At 38.6% G+C, this 22,453-nt stretch overlaps 1 protein-coding gene across 3 annotated transcripts in view; it reads right to left on the bottom strand.

The window, feature by feature from the left end:
• Tmprss11d (transmembrane serine protease 11D) overlaps nt 1-21,825 on the bottom strand; it is a 59,794-nt gene extending 37,969 nt beyond the window's left edge. The window contains exons 1-2 of one of the 3 annotated variants that reach the window (XM_087584273.1): nt 21,728-21,825; nt 21,511-21,612 (exon numbers count right to left, since the gene is read on the bottom strand). In XM_087584273.1, coding sequence (XP_087440399.1) covers nt 21,511-21,518 — 8 coding nt within the window. In that variant the 5' untranslated portion in view covers nt 21,519-21,612; nt 21,728-21,825. Of the gene's footprint in view, nt 1-21,510 lie in introns of all 3 variants that reach the window. The other 2 variants (XM_087584272.1, NM_001033652.2) reach the window with 2 other exon arrangements.
• Between the last annotated feature and the right edge of the window lie 628 nt (nt 21,826-22,453).

Below are 22,453 nucleotides of genomic sequence, written 5' to 3'. Positions count from 1 at the left end.
ACTTGAGCCATGAGTCATAATTTAACCCAGAGTCATGGCTTGCTGAGTGTATTGACTTCATAGGGAATTCTCAGTTCATATGGATGGGAAGAATTCTATACTTGAATGAAAAATTGGCCTCACTGTGCTAAAAATCTTATTTTCTTTTAGGGGTTTGTATTCTTATTTCTTTTGACCTTGAATTACATTTACATCCATTTATTTTTCTTGACGTCAACCACTTTATACAACTTAAAAATATAGAGAGAAGTGAGAAAGCCTACTGTTTTCATGAGAACCAGAGAAAGACAACTCCTTTAAAGGGGTGTCCTTTAGGTTGCACATGGCTCCCCTCTGAGGCAAACAGCTAAGGGAGCATGGGCTTCACTTTAGCCCCTGGTCTTCCACTGGAAATCACACAACTTACATACACTTCACACTGCACAGCTACAGAGAGAAAAGCAAAAATGAAGTGTCCTGCAGACTGTTGCTTTGAGGTTTAACATTCTTTACAATAAGACACAATGCAAGCAAAAGACTACCATGTAATGTGTGTATATGTATGGCCACTCATGTGAGTATATCTGTGTGCATGTGTTTGTGTGTGTGAGAAGAAATGGGAGAAAGTGTTAAGGAAAGGGGAGCAGAGAGAATGATAGTTCATGAATATCTGTTGTCAGTGAGTCTTGGAATATGAGTTCTGCTTCTTCACAGGCTGGCTCTTTTGGATTTTGGGAGTTCAGTATGTGATTACAATAGACAAGTTGCTTTACTTCTGGGAGGGTAATGAATGTCTTTCATTTGATGCACAGGTTACACTTTCTAGGTGGTTCTGTTTTTCAATGAATTATTTTCATATTCTGGAAGTCCTTTGGCATTCTTCTTCCTGTTATAATGTCACTATTATTTCATTACATAACTGAAATGTGTTCCAAGATGTATTTTCAGTACATCCTACTTAAAAATTGTGTGTGTGTGATTGTGTATGTCTATGTGTGTATGTGTTTGTGTGTGCATGTGAGTGCACACTTGTGCATGTGTGCATGTGCACAGGTGGTGCAGGTGCACACACTCATGAACATACATATGAATGCTAGAGAAGGACTTCAGGTGTTTCCCTCTGTTACTGTCCATTAAGTCTATTATTAAATCTCAAGCTCACCATTTTTACTAGCTTGCCAGCAAACTCCTTGGATCCACTTATCTCTTCTCCCTCCAGCATTGAGCTTACAGGCACTTGTATTCATTCCTGACTTTAAATGGATGTGAAGGATCTGAACTCAGGTTCTTTTGTTTTCACAGCAAGCTCTTTCCCACAAAGCTATGTTCTGAGCTCTGCATTCTGTATTTCAAAGGGTATACCTTAGGCTTGTGGAATAATTATGAAATAAGACAATATTGTAGACTATGTTCACCACAGTGAGTCTAGGCTGAGAAGGTTTTAGGATAGAAAGCATCTTTATGCCTTCTTGTCTTAGAGGTAGGGCTTAAGCTTGAAAAAATAGTATGAAAACCTAAATTTGACTACAATAAAATGATAAACTGGATGAAAAATATAAACTACAATATATAAATTTCTAGATGAAGGTGGTCAGTAATACATACAAACATTGCTCAGTTCTAATTGTGTGTGTTAAAAAAACTTAGGCAGCCATGAACTAATATTTTAAAACACAGCACCATGATCTCATTTTATACATGGGACTAAAATTTTGATGATGCATGATCCAGAGTAAGTAAAACTTCACTATGGCTTACCAATAGAAATGAAGGAGCTATGAATTTTGGTCTCAACTTCTTACTAGCCAATGCTAACTCTTAACATAATAACTTATAGTAATGAATGAAAATAAACTAAATGTTCATGTTCAGTGCTCAGGTATGTGGTTATTTAAACAGTGGGTTGAAGAACCACACCTACTTTATTAAGCCATCAGTCAGCGAGGGATTAGCTCATGTACTTAGGGCATGGTATAATGAGCCTGCAGTCAAAGGTTTAATTTTTGGATAGATTTTTTCCCCTACTAATTCTTAGCTATATTCTGGACAGTTATTCCTATTTGCTTTTTCAAATTGGTGCTACTTTTGTAGTAATTCCTTTTCTCTACTACAAAGAAAGGGGGAAAGGGAAAGAGAAATACAAGGAAAGAAATGTGGAACTGAGTGAGACTGGCTGGGAACAAAGCTACATCACCTATGGTCCACATTGATCACTCCATTGATGATGTCATGCTGGAATCAACATGTTTTCTTGCTTTATTTTGCATATTTTAATACATTCTAGTTTTATAACAATAAAATTGCTGATGCAATTATGTTTATCAGATATCTAGGAAAGCTCTATATATTTGCCTGAAAATGTTTTTTTCTTAATTCTTAGTTCCCGAGAGAGTCACTATCCAGAATTTTCTGTCCCATCCTGGTATTTCCTTATAACCCTGAAGTAATTTCAACTTTCACCTCTTGTTTTACCCCTGTGGACATCCTGGCTTTGCAAAGTTCACTGAAGTCAACTGGATAATGAATGAGGCAGAAATTGCTTCAAAGAAAAAAAAAAGCACCACTTTCTGGAAAGGACTCATAGTTCAGTTTTACTCGTAGTGAAGAAAAACAGCAACTTCCACACATAAAGAGGAAAGGCAACCATGGAGGTGACCTGTTCTGGAACTCCATGCAGGGAGAACCAGGCTGTGTGGCTACCACATGCAAATTTTCTTGTTTACTGTTCTCTAACGGTGACAATGAAAACACAGTGATGCAACTTGCCTTTGGAACAATCCTTCATTGTCATAGAGTTAGCCACAGCACTTCCCTTCACACCACTGGTTGTCCCTGCTTTCCCAGGCTTTCTTCGCTTCAGCATAGCATGCTGGGTATTGAAGATTTTGCAGCTATCTTAAGGAGTCTCCCCCCTTAATCACATTGCTAACAGCCTTTCATTGTAGGTGCTGTCAAGCAAATCTTTGATGTCTATGTAGTTTGCAGCAGAATAAGCTCAAAAAATATTCCTTCACCAACTTTCATGACTTCTTGGTTCCAAACACAAATATTATTTGTCTATTTTCCTTCTCATCATCATCATCAAGCATGCCCTGATGAGTGGCTTTTTTTAAACAAAGAATTGTTGCATTTGGTAGAGGAACAGGTTTACCAATTTCTTCATTCATTCCCATTCTAACAGACAGGAGAGGTCATAGATTGTTTTGCAATTTCTAGGTCAACCTCAAATATCTCTTCATCTAACTGTACAATTTAATTTAAAGCACGGTGTTCTGTTTCAAGACTGTTAGCCCAAGACTGATGGGTGTGAGGTGGCACCCACTTAAGAAGAAAAAGACGAGGCTACTTCCTCTGGTTTCTTAATATTCAATCTGCTCAAGAAGTGTTCATAAAAAGATTTTGGCTTGGAGGAAAGTTGATTCTGATATTGAAAGAATGATAAAGGATTTTCTTTAAATGATGTGAGTATGTACTTGTGCAGGTCAGAAGAGAGCATCCGCCATGTAACTTCTGGGATCTGAACCTGGTAGTTCCTATGCAAGACCTATTCTCTAAACCACTGAGCCATCTGTCTAGCTGTGTAGCCATGGACTTTTAAAAGAATAACATAGAGATGAATTGCTGTTTTGGCCCATCATTGCAGCATATCATGTTGTGACATTGATCTGCCCCACTTCTGGGATTAATAAGCTCGAAGACGTTCCTTAGTTGTAGAAAGCTTATTCAAAGAAACTTAAACATTCTTCCTTTTAAGTTCAGAGTTCTGATATAGTTTTTTAACCATAATCTTTGAAATGAAAACATCTTGCTAGTTGCTTACGACCTTTGTTATTTTTGATATTTTAAAGTAAAGAGGGATCTATGGAGTTCCAGCAAAGCTGAGCCGAATGCTGTCATCGCTGTCATTCTGTGCCTCACTTTTAGGTTTTGGTCTCTGTGTGCTGCATTCTTTCTGCATTGTGATTCATTTTATGTGTTTTCCTGAGAAAATTATGTCTTAGTCTTTTTAGGAAAGTCATAAACTTAATATTGCTTCTGCTTTCAGGGAAATAATTTTATCTAGCCCTATTCGGAAGTTTGTTTTATATGCCTTGAAGATTGTGGTAAGCACAAAGCTAGAAATTCAAGATAAGGTTATGACTCCAAAAATCCCCTTGAGGTATCCTCTGCCCCTAAGCAAACAGTACAATTGGTGTGGGACAGAGATAATTGACAAACTCTGACTGGTCGGGAGAACTGGTAACAGATTCCAGACTTAGTTTTACAATATGCTTAGAGCTTTTTGAAAATGTAGTTTAAAGATAGGGGATCAGACAGGGCATACTCCTGGAAGAATAGAACTCAGGAGATAAGGCAGAATAACTAAAATAACCTTTTCCTACTTTGTAATGTAGATGCTGCGAAGATAGTAAAAGGAGTTAGGTATTAGTATTTACTGTTCAAAAAGAGACTAGTTCATATATTTGTTGTTTGTCTGGAGTGATTGAAAACCTTAAATACTGCTAGTCTAAAAGCAGGCTGTGTTTGCCTTGGTGGAGACATTCTTTACATTGTTTGAATTGGAGTTAGAGGGCCAATAATATAAATAAACTCTCTTCAGTTTATATTTTCTAATTGTAACTGAATGTGTAATCCTGGGCATGTGATAAAAAATCAAACAGATGCCTAGAGACAAAAATTCTATAATCTGTACTTATTGGATAATCATCAGTCTGTCTTTGTTCCATGAAACCTGTTTGAATAAAGAAGCAACCTGATTGCTGGTCAGTCAGAGCTGCAGGATTTCACTGACCACTACACCTGAACCTGACTCACTCCTCGTTTGCCAATTCCTTACCTCCTCTCAGGACCACACTGTCAATGGTTGGGTCTGGCCCATGGCAGATCTATCTATCTATCTATCTATCTATCTATCTATCTATCTATCTATCTATCTATCTATCATCTATCATCTATCTATCTATCTATCTATCTATCTATCTATCTATCTATCTATCTAATGTATCTATCTACCATTAGTATGTATGTAATGTATGTATGTATGTATGTATGTATGTATGTATGTATGTATGTATCATCAATCCATCAATCTATCTATCTAACTATAAATGTTGTGACTTTGCCTCACATAGCAGATGGTTCAGCTGGGAGAATGCCGTGAACTACTGAAGAATACTGATGGACACAGCCTCATGAGAATTGCCAACTTGCCTCCACTCAGTGTGTGGCATCATCTTTTATAACAGAGTTGCTCTTCTGTTTATTCATTGAAGGCATCTAAGAGCTACTTGACATTTCTGTAAGGAGTCTGTTAATGAGTTTAAGGTATTTTTTTTCTTATGGCTATTTTGCAAAATATATTTGTTTTCCTAAGGCAGCACTGTAGAGCTGCACAAATGGTAGGTTCTGTGACCATCAGTGATACTGTGAAGACTATTCCGCATGCATATGGACAGGACCAACAGAAACACTTCTGGAACTTATGATGTTGGTATTTCATGTACATTAACTAGAAGTTGTATTGTTTGCATGTGCAAGCGAGCGTGATATATGTACATGTGTGTTTGTGTCCATGTGTTATGAGTGAGAATGAGTTGGGGTATGGAAAGTTATATATGTGTGTTTGTGTCCACACATGTATGAGTAAAGAATGAGTTGGGGTATGTACATGTGCATATGTTTGGAAAGTCGAATGACTTTGTGTGAGTTTCTGCATCATTCTATATCTGACATACAGAGTCAGGGTCCTTCAAGGAATCCGAAGCTCTGATTCCTTCTTAGTCTGGCTACTCAGCTTTTCTTGAGTATTCTCTGTTTCTCTTTCATATGGCGAAATTACTGTCAGTTCCTGTGCCAGGTAGGCTTTTACTTGGGCACTAGGAATCAGACATCTGAAGCTGACACTTGTTGGGCAAATATTAATCACTGAGCCACCTCCCAGCTCCGGTTATTATAAGTTCTTAAAGTGATGGGAGCAATTACCTCATCGTCTCTATTGTTAAAGAACTTGTTCTAGTGTTCTGAAAGTGCTGACACAGGCTATCTTATATTGTAACTGATTAGTTAGCAAAACATATACTCTAGAGGGCACTATTGTACAATGGTAGAATTCTATTTCTGAATTCTAAAACACTTAGGTATTGGAAAAACACATCAAGTCCACTGAATTTCAAAGCAAGAGTTAACTACTTGGTTGAAAATTTGTTCCTTGCCTGTTTCTAAAGATAACCCAAATAATTATATCTATATCTATATAAAATCTGGATATCTGGATTTAGTGGTAAGGTTTTTTTTTTCTTATTTTTATTTTCAAAAAGATGTTCTTTCACCTTTATTTTCCAGATATTTGAAAATTATGAATATTCATGATGGCATGTGCTATTTAGTTATCAAAATGCCACTTTTGGAAATGAATATATTGAATACTTGGGTATCTTTTGGCATAAAACTGCTCTGATCTGATTTTGGTGACAGTTTAGAATTGCACTAAAGACACAATGGAATTCCACACTTTAAACACACAAACTATTCAAATTTACCTTTTAATAATGGTTTACGTTATAAGCCTACAATTTTCAAGGTTTCTGCAAGTAATTGACAATGTAGGCAGGCTTAAAATGACTCAGAAACTCATATAGGCCAGGACTCAATGCAGTTGGCAGGCAACAGATCTAAGAGAGAGTATTAAATGGGGCGGGGGTATTGTTGATGGTAAGCAATTTGTTACACATAATAGCAAAAGCATCAGAGATTTGGAATGATTATCTTCTTACAAAATAAAAGAAAGCTCTTAACTCTAGAATAAAGCTTCTCCCATGTACTTGCATTTTCTCTTACGGTGGAGAAACAAATAGTTCACTAGAGATTGCTCATGAACCCAGGGAGCCCTCCAAGGTGTAATGTGTATTCACATCGCCTGTCACAGGTCAGAGTGGAGAAAAGCTGGGGGGACAGAAAGCCTTACAATTCCATTCAGGCTGCTGAAGCGAGAAAAGCTACTGTCCTGTGAATGTTCCTCAGCCTGATTTCTTCTTTTCCTGGGACTGAACTGGCCAGACAGGATTGTTTTTCCCACTTATGTGAGCACACAAACATTTATATCACCAGTGTGTAGCATTTTAAAAGTTCACAGCATTCTTGGAGCTCAGGAAACTGCTACTTTGACTCATCCAAAGCAGGAGAGAAAGGATATGTTAAAGGACAGGTTTACTCACATTTAACTACACAAGAAAACTTTTTGATATGCACCTCCATTTCCGTATTAAAACCTCTAGAAGCTATCTTAAAGCTTTATAAAACAGTTCTTCCCTGTGGCGCTTCTTAAAATTTAAGGTACATGGGAATTGTCCGCTAAAACGCACATTTCAAGTCAGTGGCTCTGGGTGCAAGACTTCATTTGCAGTGAGCTTCTAAATTATGCATAACTACTGTGTTATTTTATAGCAGGAGTTTTAGAAACAATTGGACTACAAAAGTTCAAAGACAAAATTCAGAGCTTTTATTGACACACACTAGGTCCCTGCCTCTTAAAATCATCCATTAGGCAAGTTTCTTCACTAGATATTCAAAGCCTTAGCCTTTTGCACCATTAAAATATACCAACCATAATGTGTAGCTAAGTGTGATTTAATTTTTATAGAAAAAGGACAGAAGGAGAATTAGGGGTGTCTATGTTCAGGTCATAGTGATGGGATACATATTGTTTTCTTTGTTACTGTCTCTACAAAATATGTTCCAAAGTGGTGAGGAATTGGTTCTCTCCAAATTCTCTCTTGAATACAGAGGGTGGTACTATTGTTGAAAATGTGTTCATTCTCCAGTCATTAATTGGATTGTTAAATATAGACCTAAGTGTGAAAATGTCCTTGACAATTATCAGGAGGATAACCTCGTTAAATTCGAATAGAAGGAATAGAAGCTGCATGAAATTCCTTTAAAGTGTTGGGGTCAAGAGTGGGGAGATCGGAAGTGAAATGAGAAGGGTGATGGAATAGGAGGAGGAATAACAAAGAAATAGATCATTACATGTACAAGTTCTAGCTATAATATACCTGTGGATAAAGAGCTTGAAGCACAAAAGATATTCAAAATATATTGAATAAAGCAAGTCAAGGGAGCTGGTGCAAATGTATTGGGACCATTCTTTGAGAACAGCTGACCAATGGTTGCCACATATGACTTAATGGGCAGAACTGGGATTGTGCCCTGTTTGTATTCATCATGGCTAGTTTCGTTTAATTACTCTCTCTAGTAAATGACAATTGTTCTCATGGACAAAGCGCAAGGAGGCTTTTAGTGAATCACGGACCACGCCCAAGATTAGCTATTTCAAATGCTTTTAAGTAATATTTACTTTCATGCGTGTATTTTTCAAACCTCAATCTTGTATGGTTTTCAGAATGAGAACGAAGAACTGGGCTGCTCTGTATCATTTTCCCAGGATGCTTCAGTTCATAGCAAAATGAGCAGAGTTGCATGGTCTGTGAAACAAAAGTTCTGCAGCCATTGCAAAAGGTGTCCTTTCTCAGAGCTTATGAGGTATGCTGCTTGTTACCTGCTTATGACCTGGGAAGCAGTTTTCACAGAGGGGTTGGGGCACTGCTATGATCAGTTTTTCTGCTTGGTGCCAGAAAGTCCTTTCTCTAGACCTCTTTTTTCTTCTTTGTCATTTTGGACAAAAAAATCGGTAAGGTTTCTGGTGACTGTCACACTTCTTCCTCATTCTTCTTTTACATTGAAGGGACTTCCTCGGTTCCATGACCTTTCCATCAAGTAGATGCTCCTACCTCTCGTACAGGCTCCCCAGATTTGTCAGCACTATATTCCTGACAGGAGTATGTAATAGGAATGGGGACGAAGATCATATTTTATTCAAAAATCATATTTTATTCAAAAATCATATTTTATTCAAATCATATTTTATTCAAAAATGCCATAATGATAACGTTGTATGGTATTAAATAAGGAAAACATGTGTGTCTGCTCACGTGTCAATAACTTGTTTATCCATCTCTCCAATTGTCTTGCTCAATTCTAAGCTCAATGAGACAAAGGGAGGCAGATGCCACAATATACTCAAGAGCCGAGACTGAGCCTACACGAACTGAATTTTCATCCAGTTTTTAATCTACTCTGTGAACCTAGGAAGTCACTTAACTCAATTTCCATATCCGCTAATTACAGGCAACCAGGCTTAACTTCAAGTTGTATAAGGATAAATGAGTTAAAATTTTGTTAAAACAACTATGATTATCATGTTGGGTTCTTGGTAGGCCCTGTAGTAGGATTTGGTATATTAAAACAAAAATTCAACACAAAAACAAAACAAAAAATGAATGCTGGTCCTGACTGATTTGTTCCATGCCACAGCATCCAACCTGAGTCTGTACAGGCAGTGATGGAGGTAAAGCCTTGTCCAGCCTGAGCTTCTGCCACACTTTCTAACCCCAAGTGGAAAGCCAGGCATCAAAGGAATCCTTTTATTTTCTTGAACGATGTATCGTGTAGTCTACTGCTTCTGGTCTTATGGAAAGATGCATATGAATCACTGTACACAGCCTCATATCCTTCATTACTACACAAGTAATACAGAAGATACAGTTGTGACAACTATGGGTTTTGAAATAACACAGTCCTAACTGACTACTAGACAGTGATGAAACCTCTTTGAACATTTGTTTCTTTGTGCAAAAAAAATATGAGAATACATACTTAGAGGTTGTGAGGATTAAATGAAGTACCATCAGTAAATTATACTTTTTTTTCTTCTATGTAAATCCCAGTTTTAGTTGGAAATATAATTTAACATGCAATAAAACTGATATATCATTTAAAATATTTAACAGGCCAAAAATTAAAATTTAATTGAATAGCACAGTACATTTTTCTTATTTATTTATTTATTTATTAATTATGTATATAGCATTCTGCCTGTATGTATCCCTGAAGGCCAGAAGAGGGCACCAAACTCATTATAGATGGTTATGAGTCACCATGTGGTTGCTGGGAATTGAACTCAGGACCTTTACAAGAGCAATCAATGCTCTTCTGAGCTATCTCTCCAGTACTGCAGAGTACTTTGTTTATAACAACATGCTGGAAGATTGGTAGCAGTTTGTAAAATGACAGAATATTGGCAACAGAAAGGAACTTCAAAAGCATCTCCTTCCCTTTTCTCAGGCAGATGAATAAAACAGTAAGTGGACAAACGCAGTACTACAAAGGTCAGCATTTATGCTTCTTGATCTTTTGCCTCAAAAGTTTCTCAGAAGCTTGTTTTTCTCTGTAACACAGTGTGTGATGGGAATTGCATGAATATAGTGTTTATTAATGAACATTGAAGCCTTCGTAAACAACTGAATATATTCATGTAACATTCTACTAGGCATTGGAGGCATGAAGTGTTGCCCTTGTTTTCAAATCCTCATTTCTAATTGAGATAAGGTCTGAGTATTACATCTTCTAGGTATTTCATAGTCATAGAAACATTCACTTTCATTAAAGCATTGCCTTTTGTTGGTAATAAGTAGAGAAAATAGGCAGTATAATATATATATATATATTTATATATGTATGTATATGTATATAGTCTTCAGTACAAACAATAAAAGTTTAATTCCAGACTTGTGATTCTGGCTGATGGACATCTGTATTCTTGTATTATATGGCCCACTTAGACATCATATTTGTATAACCACAATAACTTGACACTGAGGGGCCTACTCTGTGGTCAACTTCTCCATTAGAGTCAGTAATAAATGTGATTGGTACTCTGCTGCTTGGCCTGGACTGAGAACCAAATGCTCACAAAGCTGTCCTTTTCTAAAATAGTCTTCTTTCTCTTTCTGTCCCTCTCTCAATCTCTTAAATACCTTTTGCTAGTTGCTTCGTCTTGAATTTCTTAGTGTTGTTTCAGCTCTGTTTATTTTCTCCCCATTTCCTCTACCTGATCTAATTCGGACAGTTTTAATTACTGTTCTAGCCAGTCATGTGCCTAAGAACAGAAGGAGTTTGGGAATTGCAAATTTTCATGTTCACCATCCACACAATTTCAAACAATCTGCTTGTGCTGTTCAAAAATCTACATTTAGGAGTCTGATAGACAAGAATAACCAAAGTTCATATTTTAAGAAACATTGATCTATGCATAATTTCTTGGCTGTAATGTCCAACTGCAACCTTGACGTATCTCTACTTGGCATTTAGCATTCGGTGTTTCCAAAATGAAGTGTTCATCTTATCCTTTTAACTCTCACAACCTTCTCTTGCCCCCCTGCCCCAACAAACAAACATTTCCTCCAATTTTCTGTCTTATTGAATGATACCAATATCAAGCAAGTTGCTCACGTCACTCTAGTGGATTACTCCTGTTCATGGTCTTTCCTAGCTTTACAATTCTTTTAAGGATATCATGCAAACTCTTTAATTGCCTTTAAATGAGTGCGCAATCTGTTCTGTATGCATTTAAGTTTCTGCTGATAGAATATGTCCTTTTTTTTAAATTTTTTTTTATTAACTTGAGTATTTCTTATATACACTTCGAGTGTTATTCCCTTTCCCGGTTTCCGGGCAAACATCCCCCTTCCCCCTCCCCTTCCTTATGGGTGTTCCCCTCCCAACCCTCCCCCCATTGCCGCCCTCCCCCCCACAGTCTAGTTCACTGGGGGTTCAGTCTTAGCAGGACCCAGGGCTTCCCCTTCCACTGGTGCTCTTATTAGGATATTCATTGTTACCTATGAGGTCAGAGTCCAGGGTCAGTCCATGTATAGTCTTTAGGTAGTGGCTTAGTCCCTGGAAGCTCTGGTTGCTTGGCATTGTTGTACATATGGGGTCTTGAGCCCCTTCAAGCTCTTCCAGTTCTTTCTCTGATTCCTTCAACGGGGGTCCTATTCTCAGTTCAGTGGTTTGCTGCTGGCATTGGCCTCTGTATTTGCTGTATTCTGGCTGTGTCTCTCAGGAGCGATCTACATCCGGCTCCTGTCGGTCTGCACTTCTTTGCTTCATCCATCTTGTCTAATTGGGTGGCTGTATATGTATGGGCCACATGTGGGGCAGGCTCTGAATGGGTGTTCCTTCAGTCTCTGTTTTAATCTTTGCCTCTCCCTTCCCTGCCAAGGGTATTCTTTTTCCTCATATCTTGTTGATATTCTCAAAGAACCAACTTTTGGTTCTGTTGATTCTTTCTATGGTCCTTTTTGTTTCTACTTGGTTGATTTCAGCTCTGAGTTTGATTATTTCCTGCCTTCTACTCCTCCTGGGTGTATTTGCTTCTTTTTGTTCTAGAGCTTTTAGGTGTGCTGTCAAGCTGCTGACATATGCTCTTTCCTGTTTCTTTCTGCAGGCACTCAGTGCTATGAGTTTTCCTCTTAGCACAGCTTTCATTGTGTCCCATAAGTTTGGGTATGTTGTACCTTCATTTTCATTAAATTCTAAAAAGTTTTTAATTTCTTTCTTTATTTCTTTTTTGACCAGGTTATCATTGAGTAGAGCATTGTTCAATTTCCACGTATATGTGGGCATTCTTCCCTTATTGTTATTGAAGACCAGTTTTAGGCCGTGGTGGTCCGATAGCACGCATGGGATTATTTCTATCTTTCTGTACCTGTTGAGGCCCGTTTTTTGACCAATTATATGGTCAATTTTGGAGAAAGTACCATGAGGAGCTGAGAAGAAGGTATATCCTTTTGCTTTAGGATAGAATGTTCTATAAATATCCGTTAAGTCCATTTGGCTCATGACTTCTCTTAGTCTGTCGACATCACTGTTTAATTTCTGTTTCCATGATCTGTCCATTGATGAGAGTGGGGTGTTGAAATCTCCCAATATTATTGTGTGAGGTGCAATGTGTGTTTTGAGCTTTAGTAAGGTTTCTTTTACGTACGTAGGTGCCCTTGTATTTGGGGCATAGATATTTAGGATTGAGAGTTCATCTTGGTGGATTTTTCCTTTGATGAATATGAAGTGTCCTTCCTTATCTTTTTTGATGACTTTTAGTTGAAAATTGATTTTATTTGATATTAGAATGGCTACTCCAGCTTGCTTCTTCTGACCATTTGCTTGGAAAGTTGTTTTCCAGCCTTTCACTCTGAGGTAGTGTCTGTCTTTGTCTCTGAGGTGTGTTTCCTGTAGGCAGCAGAATGCAGGGTCCTCTTTGCGTATCCAGTTTGTTAATCTATTTCTTTTTATTGGGGAGTTGAGGCCATTGATGTTGAGAGATATTAAGGAATAGTGATTATTGCTTCCCGTTATATTCATATTTGGATGTGAGGTTATGTTTGTGTGCTTTCTTTCTCTTTGTTTTGTTGCCAAGACGATTAGTTTCTTGCTTCTTCTAGGGTATAGCTTGCCTCCTTATGTTGGGCTTTACCATTTATTATCCTTTGTAGTGCTGGATTTGTAGAAAGATATTGTGTAAATTTGGTTTTGTCATGGAATATCTTGGTTTCTCCATCTATGTTAATTGAGAGTTTTGCAGGATACAGTAACCTGGGCTGGCATTTGTGTTCTCTTAGGGTCTGTATGACATCAGTCCAGGATCCTCTGGCCTTCATAGTTTCTGGCGAGAAGTCTGGTGTGATTCTGATAGGTCTGCCTTTATATGTTACTTGACCTTTTTCCCTTACTGCTTTTAATATTCTTTCTTTATTTTGTGCGTTTGGTGTTTTAATAATTATGTGACGGGAGGTGTTTCTTTTCTGGTCCAGTCTATTTGGAGTTCTGTAGGCTTCTTGTATGCCTATGGGTATCTCTTTTTTTAGGTTAGGGAAGTTTTCTTCTATGATTTTGTTGAAGATATTTACTGGTCCTTTGAGCTGGGAGTCTTCACTCTCTTCTATACCTATTATCCTTAGGTTTGATCTTCTCATTGAGTCTTGCATTTCCTGTTGTTTTGGACCAGTAGCTTTTTCTGCTTTACATTATCTTTGACAGTTGAGTCAATGATTTCTATGGAATCTTCTGCTCCTGAGATTCTCTCTTCCATCTCTTGTATTCTGTTGGTGAAGCTTGTATCTACAGCTCCTTGTCTCTTCTTTTGGTTTTCTATATCCAGGGTTGTTTCCATGTGTTCTTTCTTGATTGCTTCTATATCCATTTTTAATTCCTTCAACTGTTTGATTGTGTTTTCCTGGAATTCTTTCAGGGATTTTTGCGATTCCTCTCTGTAGGCTTCTACTTGTTCTCTAAGGGAGTTCTTCATGTCTTTCTTGAAGTCCTCCAGCATCATGATCAAATATGATTTTGAAACTAGATCTTGCTTTTCTGGTGTGTTTGGATATTCCATGTTTGTTTTGATGGGAGAATTGGGCTCCGATAGTGCCATGTAGTCTTGGTTTCTGTTGCTTGGGTTTCTGCGCTTGCCTCTCACCATCAGATTATCTCTAGTGTTGCTTTGTTCTGCTATTTCTGACAGTGGCTAGACTGTCCTATAAGCCTGTGTGTCAGGAGTGCTGTAGACCTGTTTTCCTGTTTTCTTTCAGCCTGTGGTCCCAAGGCTCAAGTTTGCTCGCGGGGTGCTGCCCATGAGCTCTCTGCGGCGGCAGCAACCAGGAAGATCTAGGCCGCCGTTTCCGGGAGTTTCAGTGCACCAGGGTTCCAGATGGCCTTTGGTGTTTTCCTCTGGCGTCCGAGATGTGTGTGCAGAGAGCAGTCTCTTCTGGTTTCCCAGGCTTGTCTGCCTCTCTGAAGGTTTAGCTCTCCCTCCCACGGGATTTGGGTGCAGAGAACTGTTTATCCGGTCTGTTTCCTTCAGGTTCCGGGGGTGTCTCAGGCAGGGGTCCTGCCGCTCCTGGGCCCTCCCCCACGGGAGCCCAGAGGCCTTATACAGTTTCCTCTTGGGCCAGGGATGTGGGCAGGGGTGGGCAGTGTTGGTGGTCTCTTCCGCTCTGCAGCCTCAGGAGTGCCGACCTGACCAGGCGGTTGGGTCTCTCTCTCACGGGGTCTGGGAGCAGAGAGCTGCTGCAGGCCGGGATCCGCGGGTGTGGGACTTCCGGTAAACACAGGACGTGCCCGGTCCTAGAGGAATTCTGCCTCCGTGTGTCCCGAGCTCACCAGGCAGCTTTCTTGCAGCAGAAAAGTTGGTCTTACCTGTGGTCCTGAGGCTCAAGATCACTCGTGGGGTGCTGCCCACGGGCTCTCTGCGGCGGCAGCAACCAGGAAGATATGCGCCCCCCTTCCGGGAGCTTCAGTGCACCAGGGTTCCAGATGGCCTTTGGTGTTTTCCTCTGGCGTCCGAGATGTTTGTGCAGACAGCAGTCTCTTCTGGTTTCCCAGGCGTGTCTGATAGAATATGTCCTTAAGGAAGTTTTCCATGAATAGGTAGATAGATATGTTTTTCATGACATTTCATCTTACGAACAAAGATGAAATGGGAAATTCTCGATCACTAATATGGTTGACTTTTAGCCAATAAAGCTGGAATTTTCAGTAAATATTGGCTGATATTGCTGAAATTTCCACAAAGCAAACGCTTCACAGCTGCTTCCATTCATCCTAATTAGCCAAAGCCCCTAAAGTTGCCTTTGTGGCATTACTATAATTAGAATTGGACAGTGATTTACTTATTTAATTTTTTAGTGGCTGTTCTTCCAATAAATACGACAATAACAGAGCTTAGACTTTTTCATTCTAATTCTGTATACCTTGTATCTAGTGGTTTCTACTAAGAAAAGCAGATTTATGTTCAATGGATGAGCACATAATGTATAAGATAAGCAATAATAAGACAAATACTGCAAAAGGCAATATTAAACAAGACAGTTAAGCATGGTTCATCTTGCCATATGATCTTAAAGCTCATTTTCTTTTAAGGAGGTGGGGAGGAAAGGGTTTATTCAGCTTACGCTTCCACATCGGTGTTCATCACCAAAGGAGGTCAGGAGAGGGACTCACACAGGGCAGGCACTTGGAGGCAGGAGCTGATGCAGAGGCCATGGAAGGATGTTACTTACTGGCTTGCTTCCCCTGGCTTGCTCAGCTTGCTTTCTTATAGAACCCAAGACAACTAGCCTAGGGACGGCACCACCCGCAATGGGCTGTGTTCTTCCCCCTTTAATCACTAACTGGGAAAATGCCTTCCAGGCTTCTTTCTCTGTGATAGCTCCAACTTGTGTCAAGTTGACACACAAAACCAGCCAGTACAGTACCCCATCGGGAATGAGCTCTGTTGTACACTGTTTAAAGCTCATTTTCAATGAAGAAAACTTTTGTGCTTCTCGATGAATAATCATGGTCACCTGGGGCTACCAATTGCCTTCAAGACCACCAACTTACACAGGATTCAATCCTCAAGGATAAACAGTATCACACAGAAAACATAGGTAGAAAAGAGAAGAACTACTCCTCCAGTCCAAATTTAGGAGAAAGGAAAATGAGAACCATCTTTTTAACAAGCTGAGAAATAAAGAGGGTGGGTGGGGTCAGAGAGAAACCAAGAATGTAGAGAAAATTATTTTATTTACATTTCAAATGGTGTTCCCTTTCCTGCTTTCCCGTCCATAGGCCCCCTATTCCATCTTCCTCCCCTTCTACAAGGTGTTCCCCCTCCCCAATCATCCCTTCTGACATTCCCCTACACTGGGGGGTCCAGCCTTGGCAGGACCAAGGGCTTCTCCTCATGTTGGTGCCCAACAAGGCCATCCTCTGTGGAGAATTTAAAGCTTTATAGAGACCATATATGGAAGAGGGAATAAACAGCGATGGAGTGCTTATAAGTAAGACAGGAATGGAGACCTACATCAGATTTTGCAATGTGGATGATTATTAAGAGCTAAACGAGAGCTGTTTCAGAGGTGTTTTAAGGAGAAACCATTACTACTGGGATAAAATTATTTGCAAACATAAGCATGCACACAATGTGTCACAGAAAAATAACTTGTAGAAATATACCCTAAAGGGACTTTACTGAATCTGCTAGGGAACAACACTCTGAATGATGTCAGCTGTAGGACACCATTAGAATGTAATTCTGATAGCTATGATTATGGACACACTATTATAGGCCTCCCAGGACAATTTTGATCACATTTTATACATTTATGAAAATAGAAGTTATGTTTTAAAGGACGTGACCCAAAGGACAAGGAAGGATTAAGACATCACCCACAGACAGTAGTTACACTAGAGAAGGTGAAGGGAGAGAAGCCAAAGGATATGGCATATTTGTGTAGGTGCCTACAGGGGCATGGATATCAGTGATATTTATTTTAAGCAGATATTAATTATCCATAAATTCATTTTTAAATGCCCACAGTTTTGAGAAACCATTACTTTGCTTATTAGAATTATTATTTTGAATCTTTTGTAATTTTAAAAGCATCCAATGAAGGTAGTTTATTTGTAAATCTAACAGACATTGCAGGAATTGTATCTTTTCAGTATAAGTTAACTCACATAACAGCACCCTTCCTCACTCTACAGACACGTCTAACTTTCGGCGTATGTTATCAATTGTATGGCCGAGAAATGCTCTACAGGTTATTCTTGTGAGTAAGCCCAACTTTATCAGTATAATTTCCCAATGAATATCTTGTACCAGCATTCAGAATAGAAAATTGCTAACATCTTGCCACTTTAGCTTTTTTTTTTAAAAATAAGTAAGACATTGCAAGTTGTATCCCTTTATTCTTTCTTCTCCTGTCTGGTTTCCTGTTCCCATTTTATAGTCAACCGTGCATTATGGGTTTAATGCCTCTCTTTTTTGGTTTGTGTGTAAGACTTTTGCATAGTTGGGTATTATATTCATGAATTGAGTACAGTGTTGTTCTGCTATTTTTTTAAAATTAATCAAAGCAGTGCCTGGTATAGGTACTATCATGTAGCATTTTCTGAGTTATTAATTGACTTGCATCTGAATTATTCATTTAAACTGCTATATAGTAAGTCTGTTATAAAAATTATGCTATCTTTGAATGGATACTAAAGACTTTCAATTTAAAAATAGCTTGTTTTGACTTTGAAGCACTGAGCCATAAATGGGATGTCTTTATCCAACCCTTCTGTTCAAGGCTCAGGAATTAATCTATGCAGAAGAGGAAACAGAAAGATTGTCAGAGGCAGAGATGATGGATGACTCCAAAAGCCAGTGTGTTCCAGACACAACTGTGCTGATACACATGACCTCACAGTCTGTGAGAGCACGCCCAGAACCTTTACAGTTCATATCTGACAAACCTGAGCACTGAGAAAGGGACTGGATAGAAAATCTGACTCTTAACCAAGAAGCTATTTGCAGTTGATACATCTTGGGAAAACAAACATCAGCTTCTTCCAGTGGAATGCAAGTTGGTCTATCAACCACATTTCAAAGAAGGCCCCATGCTCAAGGAGATAGACTCCATGATTGTGTGTGTGTGTGTGTGTGTGTGTGTGTGTGTGCTTTTAGTTTTGTATTTATATTTGTTGTCTTACTGTCTTGCTTGCTTCTTTTTGACGTTTGTTATTTGTTTTGTATGTTGAGAGAGAGAGAGAGAGAGAGAGAGAGAGAGAGAGAGAGAGAGAGAGAAAGAAGTTGAATAGGTAGCAGGTCGAAAGAATATGATCAAAATGTATGTTAATGACTTTTAAATGAAGAATTTTACAAGGAGAACAGCTCATTTTGTGTTCAGTTATCATTTACTTATTTTTATTTTAACAGATAAATAAAGATACATTTGTTTATAGGGTGCCACGTGGAATTTTGATATTTGTATGTATCATATAATATTTAAATCAGCATTATGTACATGTCCTAAAATATTTATCATTAACTTAAGATAAAAAAGTTCAAGTGTTTTTTTAATACATATGGTATACTATTAGTATGTTATCATTGTCTGTGCTCATCTGTAATTGGACATTTTGTGTGTCATAGTTCATGATACCTATCATAACAAAAACTGAAAACCAAAAAAGGATAGAAGATAGATGCCGGTATAAAGCAGATTTTAGAAAAGTTCCACTACTAAGGAGAGGAGATGTTAAAACAAGAAGTACTTGAGGAAGGATTTTTTAAGTGAAGATAATTCTACATGTCCTTATACTGATGATGTTTCAGCAAGATGACGCACGTGTGCCTTATTCCCTCAATTCCTTAAGATTGGGGAGACTTGATTTAGAGGAGCCAACAGAACACTTCATGGGTTATAGAATAGCTTATGTTTCAGGGGAAAATGAAATTTTACAGAAATACCCTGCATGTGATTTCTGGTGGTCAAAATGACAATAGTTATGAACTAATTTGCTATAAAATATGTAACACTGGATGCCAAATTGGAGCTGACCTGTCTGTGTCTCATGACATCATCACTTCTCCATCCCATACCAGCATTAGATGGCCTCCATGACCACAGAGACACATTGGTGCTTACCTACCTAGTTTGTATAAAGAAATACACCCTCTGCCCAATGATTCGCAAATGTAAACACAGATTTTTTTTTGCAAGCTGAAACAACAATTCAGAGACCAAAATGGAAACTAGAAAAGGCGTAAAACACATTTGGATATAGGCAGACTCAATCTTCAATTCATCTCATGTTCTTCCAGGCTCTTATTTCAGGCCCTTATTCTGATCAGAGTTGGCGTGTCTCTGTATTCACATAATTGTATCATCAGCAGTGACAAAAGAGAAGAGAGAGGAGATGTGGTTTGTTATGAAAGGAGGAACTCTGCCAGGACCTGTCTGCTCCTGGGCTGAGATATGCTCACGCACCTTAAGTCTTCCTTTAAACTGTGTTCTGAATGCTGATTTGGTATTCACCATCATGTTTTCTAAATCTCAGCCTCATCTTGCAACTTTTATGAAATTCGGTGGATATAAATACTCTGGATGGACCTAAGAAACTCTGGAATACCACAGAACTTAAATGAATAACCACCATTTCTCAACATAAGTGCCTAAGTTCTGGAGCCTGATTTGGGGCTTGTGTCCTGAAGGAAAGGAACATGAACAAAGAAAGGAACACACCATGTGTGCAACCTTCAGGAAAGGACAGCTTGGATGAAATCCCAGAGTGCTATGCATATAGGAGAGCAATCAGATATCCCATAAAAGCCCACTGTCAAACAAAACGGTTTCAGGGTTACCCGAAGATGCATCTAAAAATAGGTAAAAACTGCCTAGAATTACCTTAAAAAGTATATTATTAAATCTGTTCTCTTTTCCCTACCTGACCTGATATGCTGACCTCTCAGAGCATGTGGAAGAACTGGGAAACTGGAATTTAATTTAAAAACAAAACAAAAAAACCCCCAAAAACCTCCCAGTGCCATTTGAATACTTTCACCAGCTCCACACACTGGAAGTTCTAGGCTTTACTCAGGTTGACTGATGGAGTGCACTGTCTCCCAGGCAAGCTTTCTCAAATTTCAGAATTTCACCAATTTTGCATAATTATGGATCATACATATTTCATGCTAATGAACAAAAAGAAAACAATTACAGTAGGAACAGCTTGTTTAAGAGGCAAAATGTGGCCAAATGTAGAGTCTTTGGAATCAAAACCCCAAGAGAAATATGAAAGAACTTATTTTTATGCTATTGCTGGAAATGTAGACTACCATCTATTTCTCACATTCCTGTCGGAATACTCAAGTACATATAATCTTGCATGAGTTTTCATTATTCAATATGGTTTGACTTTTGTTTCTTCTGCTTCTTATGAGGTTAGAGAAAAGCTCAACCATTCTTATAGCTACCCAGTGCCCTTGCTTTTATTGATCCTCCTGTTAGCACAGTCTGCCAGTTAGTCTGATATATCTTTTTTCTATGCTAATAGAAATGCAACATGTACAATATATACACTTCTATTATGATTTTCATTATGTTAGCTAAACTTGTATTGCCTGAGGGCAGGTTAGGAGACAACTTGTATTTTATGTAGATGTTTATGAAAATAATTGATCATTAATCAAAATGAAAATTGGAGAGATGACAGTGTTCCTAAATATTAACAATACTAACTAAAAATTAGAAATATTATTGCATAAAATTTAGACAAATACTGCCTTTAATTTCTTAGGAAGGACATTAGGCTTCATGTCGTATTTAGTATTTTGTAAAACAAGTCTGAAAGAATCAGCTTGAGCCAATGGTGTGACTTGTGGGCCAGAATCAGAGATGGAGACACCTTACAAATCAGAAACAATCCCATTCATTCTAGGAATCAAAATATCTAGTTTTCAAAGGTTCTAACGCAATGGAGAAAGTTTTTTACTGATTACAGGTTTTCAAAGTTCACACTTCAGTTTCTGGTAACTGAGACATGACAGAGACCCTTCCTTTTTTAAAGATAATGTGGTGATGCTAAATCATCTCCTCAGGTTTATTCATTTGGTTTAAACAAATCCCCACCCCCTCCCGCAAAGGCAGAGACTCAGCTAAGCATGCTGTCTAAATATTAGGCATATTACCTAACAATTTCCAACAGTTTCACTGAAGTTTTCAAAGAAGTGACTAACTATTTTGTACAGCCCCAATTTTTAAAACATCTTTGCATTTCACATGCTTTCAGACATAGTAAAACACAAAAAGCTTCAGCAACAAAAGCAGGTCTTACCTATACATTTTACTCTTGAATAATGAAGAGGTCCTTGGTTCTGTCCGTCCTACTGCTTTGAGATTCCCTCTCAACTGAATGACTCTTTCGTGTTCTGTGTACCTGAAGCCAAAGGAGGAAATCCCGTGTAATTAAAACCCAACTTGTAAAACAAGTCTGAAAGAATCAGCTTGAGCCAATGGTGTGACTTGTGGGCCAGAATCAGAGATGGAGACACCTTACAAATCAGAAACAATCCCATTCATTCTGGTAAGTAGAGAATACACACGACTAGAGGTGGCAGGTGTTTTTCACAACCCAATGACCACATATCTCAGTGTCATTTTTATTCAGGAGGATGTGATACTTCTGCTTACTGTGATACTTTTCATTCCTCACTACAGAAAACCAAGAACTATGAGAAAATACTTCCTATGCGTTGACACATAATTTCCTCTGAATGTTCTTTTCTCTGTGATAAAATACTTTCTTCCTCTTTATGTAAGAGAGAGAGAGAGACAGAGAGAGACAGAGAGAGACAGAGAGACAGAGAAAGAGAGACAGAGAGATGCAGAGAGAAGAACTTGAGAAGGCAGGATACATTGTTATGGGATAAGCAAGCATAAAATTTGAAATTAAAACACACCTCCTCTCCCAGAAAAGGACTGAGATAATGCTCAAGCTGAGGTCTAAGCTTCAAGCCCCCAAGTATTGGGGAAGATACAGGTACCACTGGACACCAAAAGAGACCACCAGGCAGAAACCCACGGAGTCCTCTTAAAAGGAACTTGGACTCTCTGAAGCTTTGGAAGCCTTGAGGAGACACTCTCTTCTGAGTAACAAGGCAGAGATGGCGTCACAGGGTTTCTGCCTCCCTGGTGTGTCTAGCATTGCTCTTTTTATTAATGTTTTTTCAACTTCCTTATTGGAGTAGGGGGCTGTTGGGTGTGATGTCTATCGCTGG

The sequence above is a fragment of the Rattus norvegicus genome, chromosome 14 (assembly GCF_021556685.1).
Source record: "Rattus norvegicus strain SHRSP/BbbUtx chromosome 14, alternate assembly SHRSP_T2T, whole genome shotgun sequence".
Taxonomy (NCBI): Eukaryota; Metazoa; Chordata; class Mammalia; order Rodentia; family Muridae; genus Rattus; species Rattus norvegicus.
This window is presented reverse-complemented; position numbering and strand designations above follow the sequence as displayed.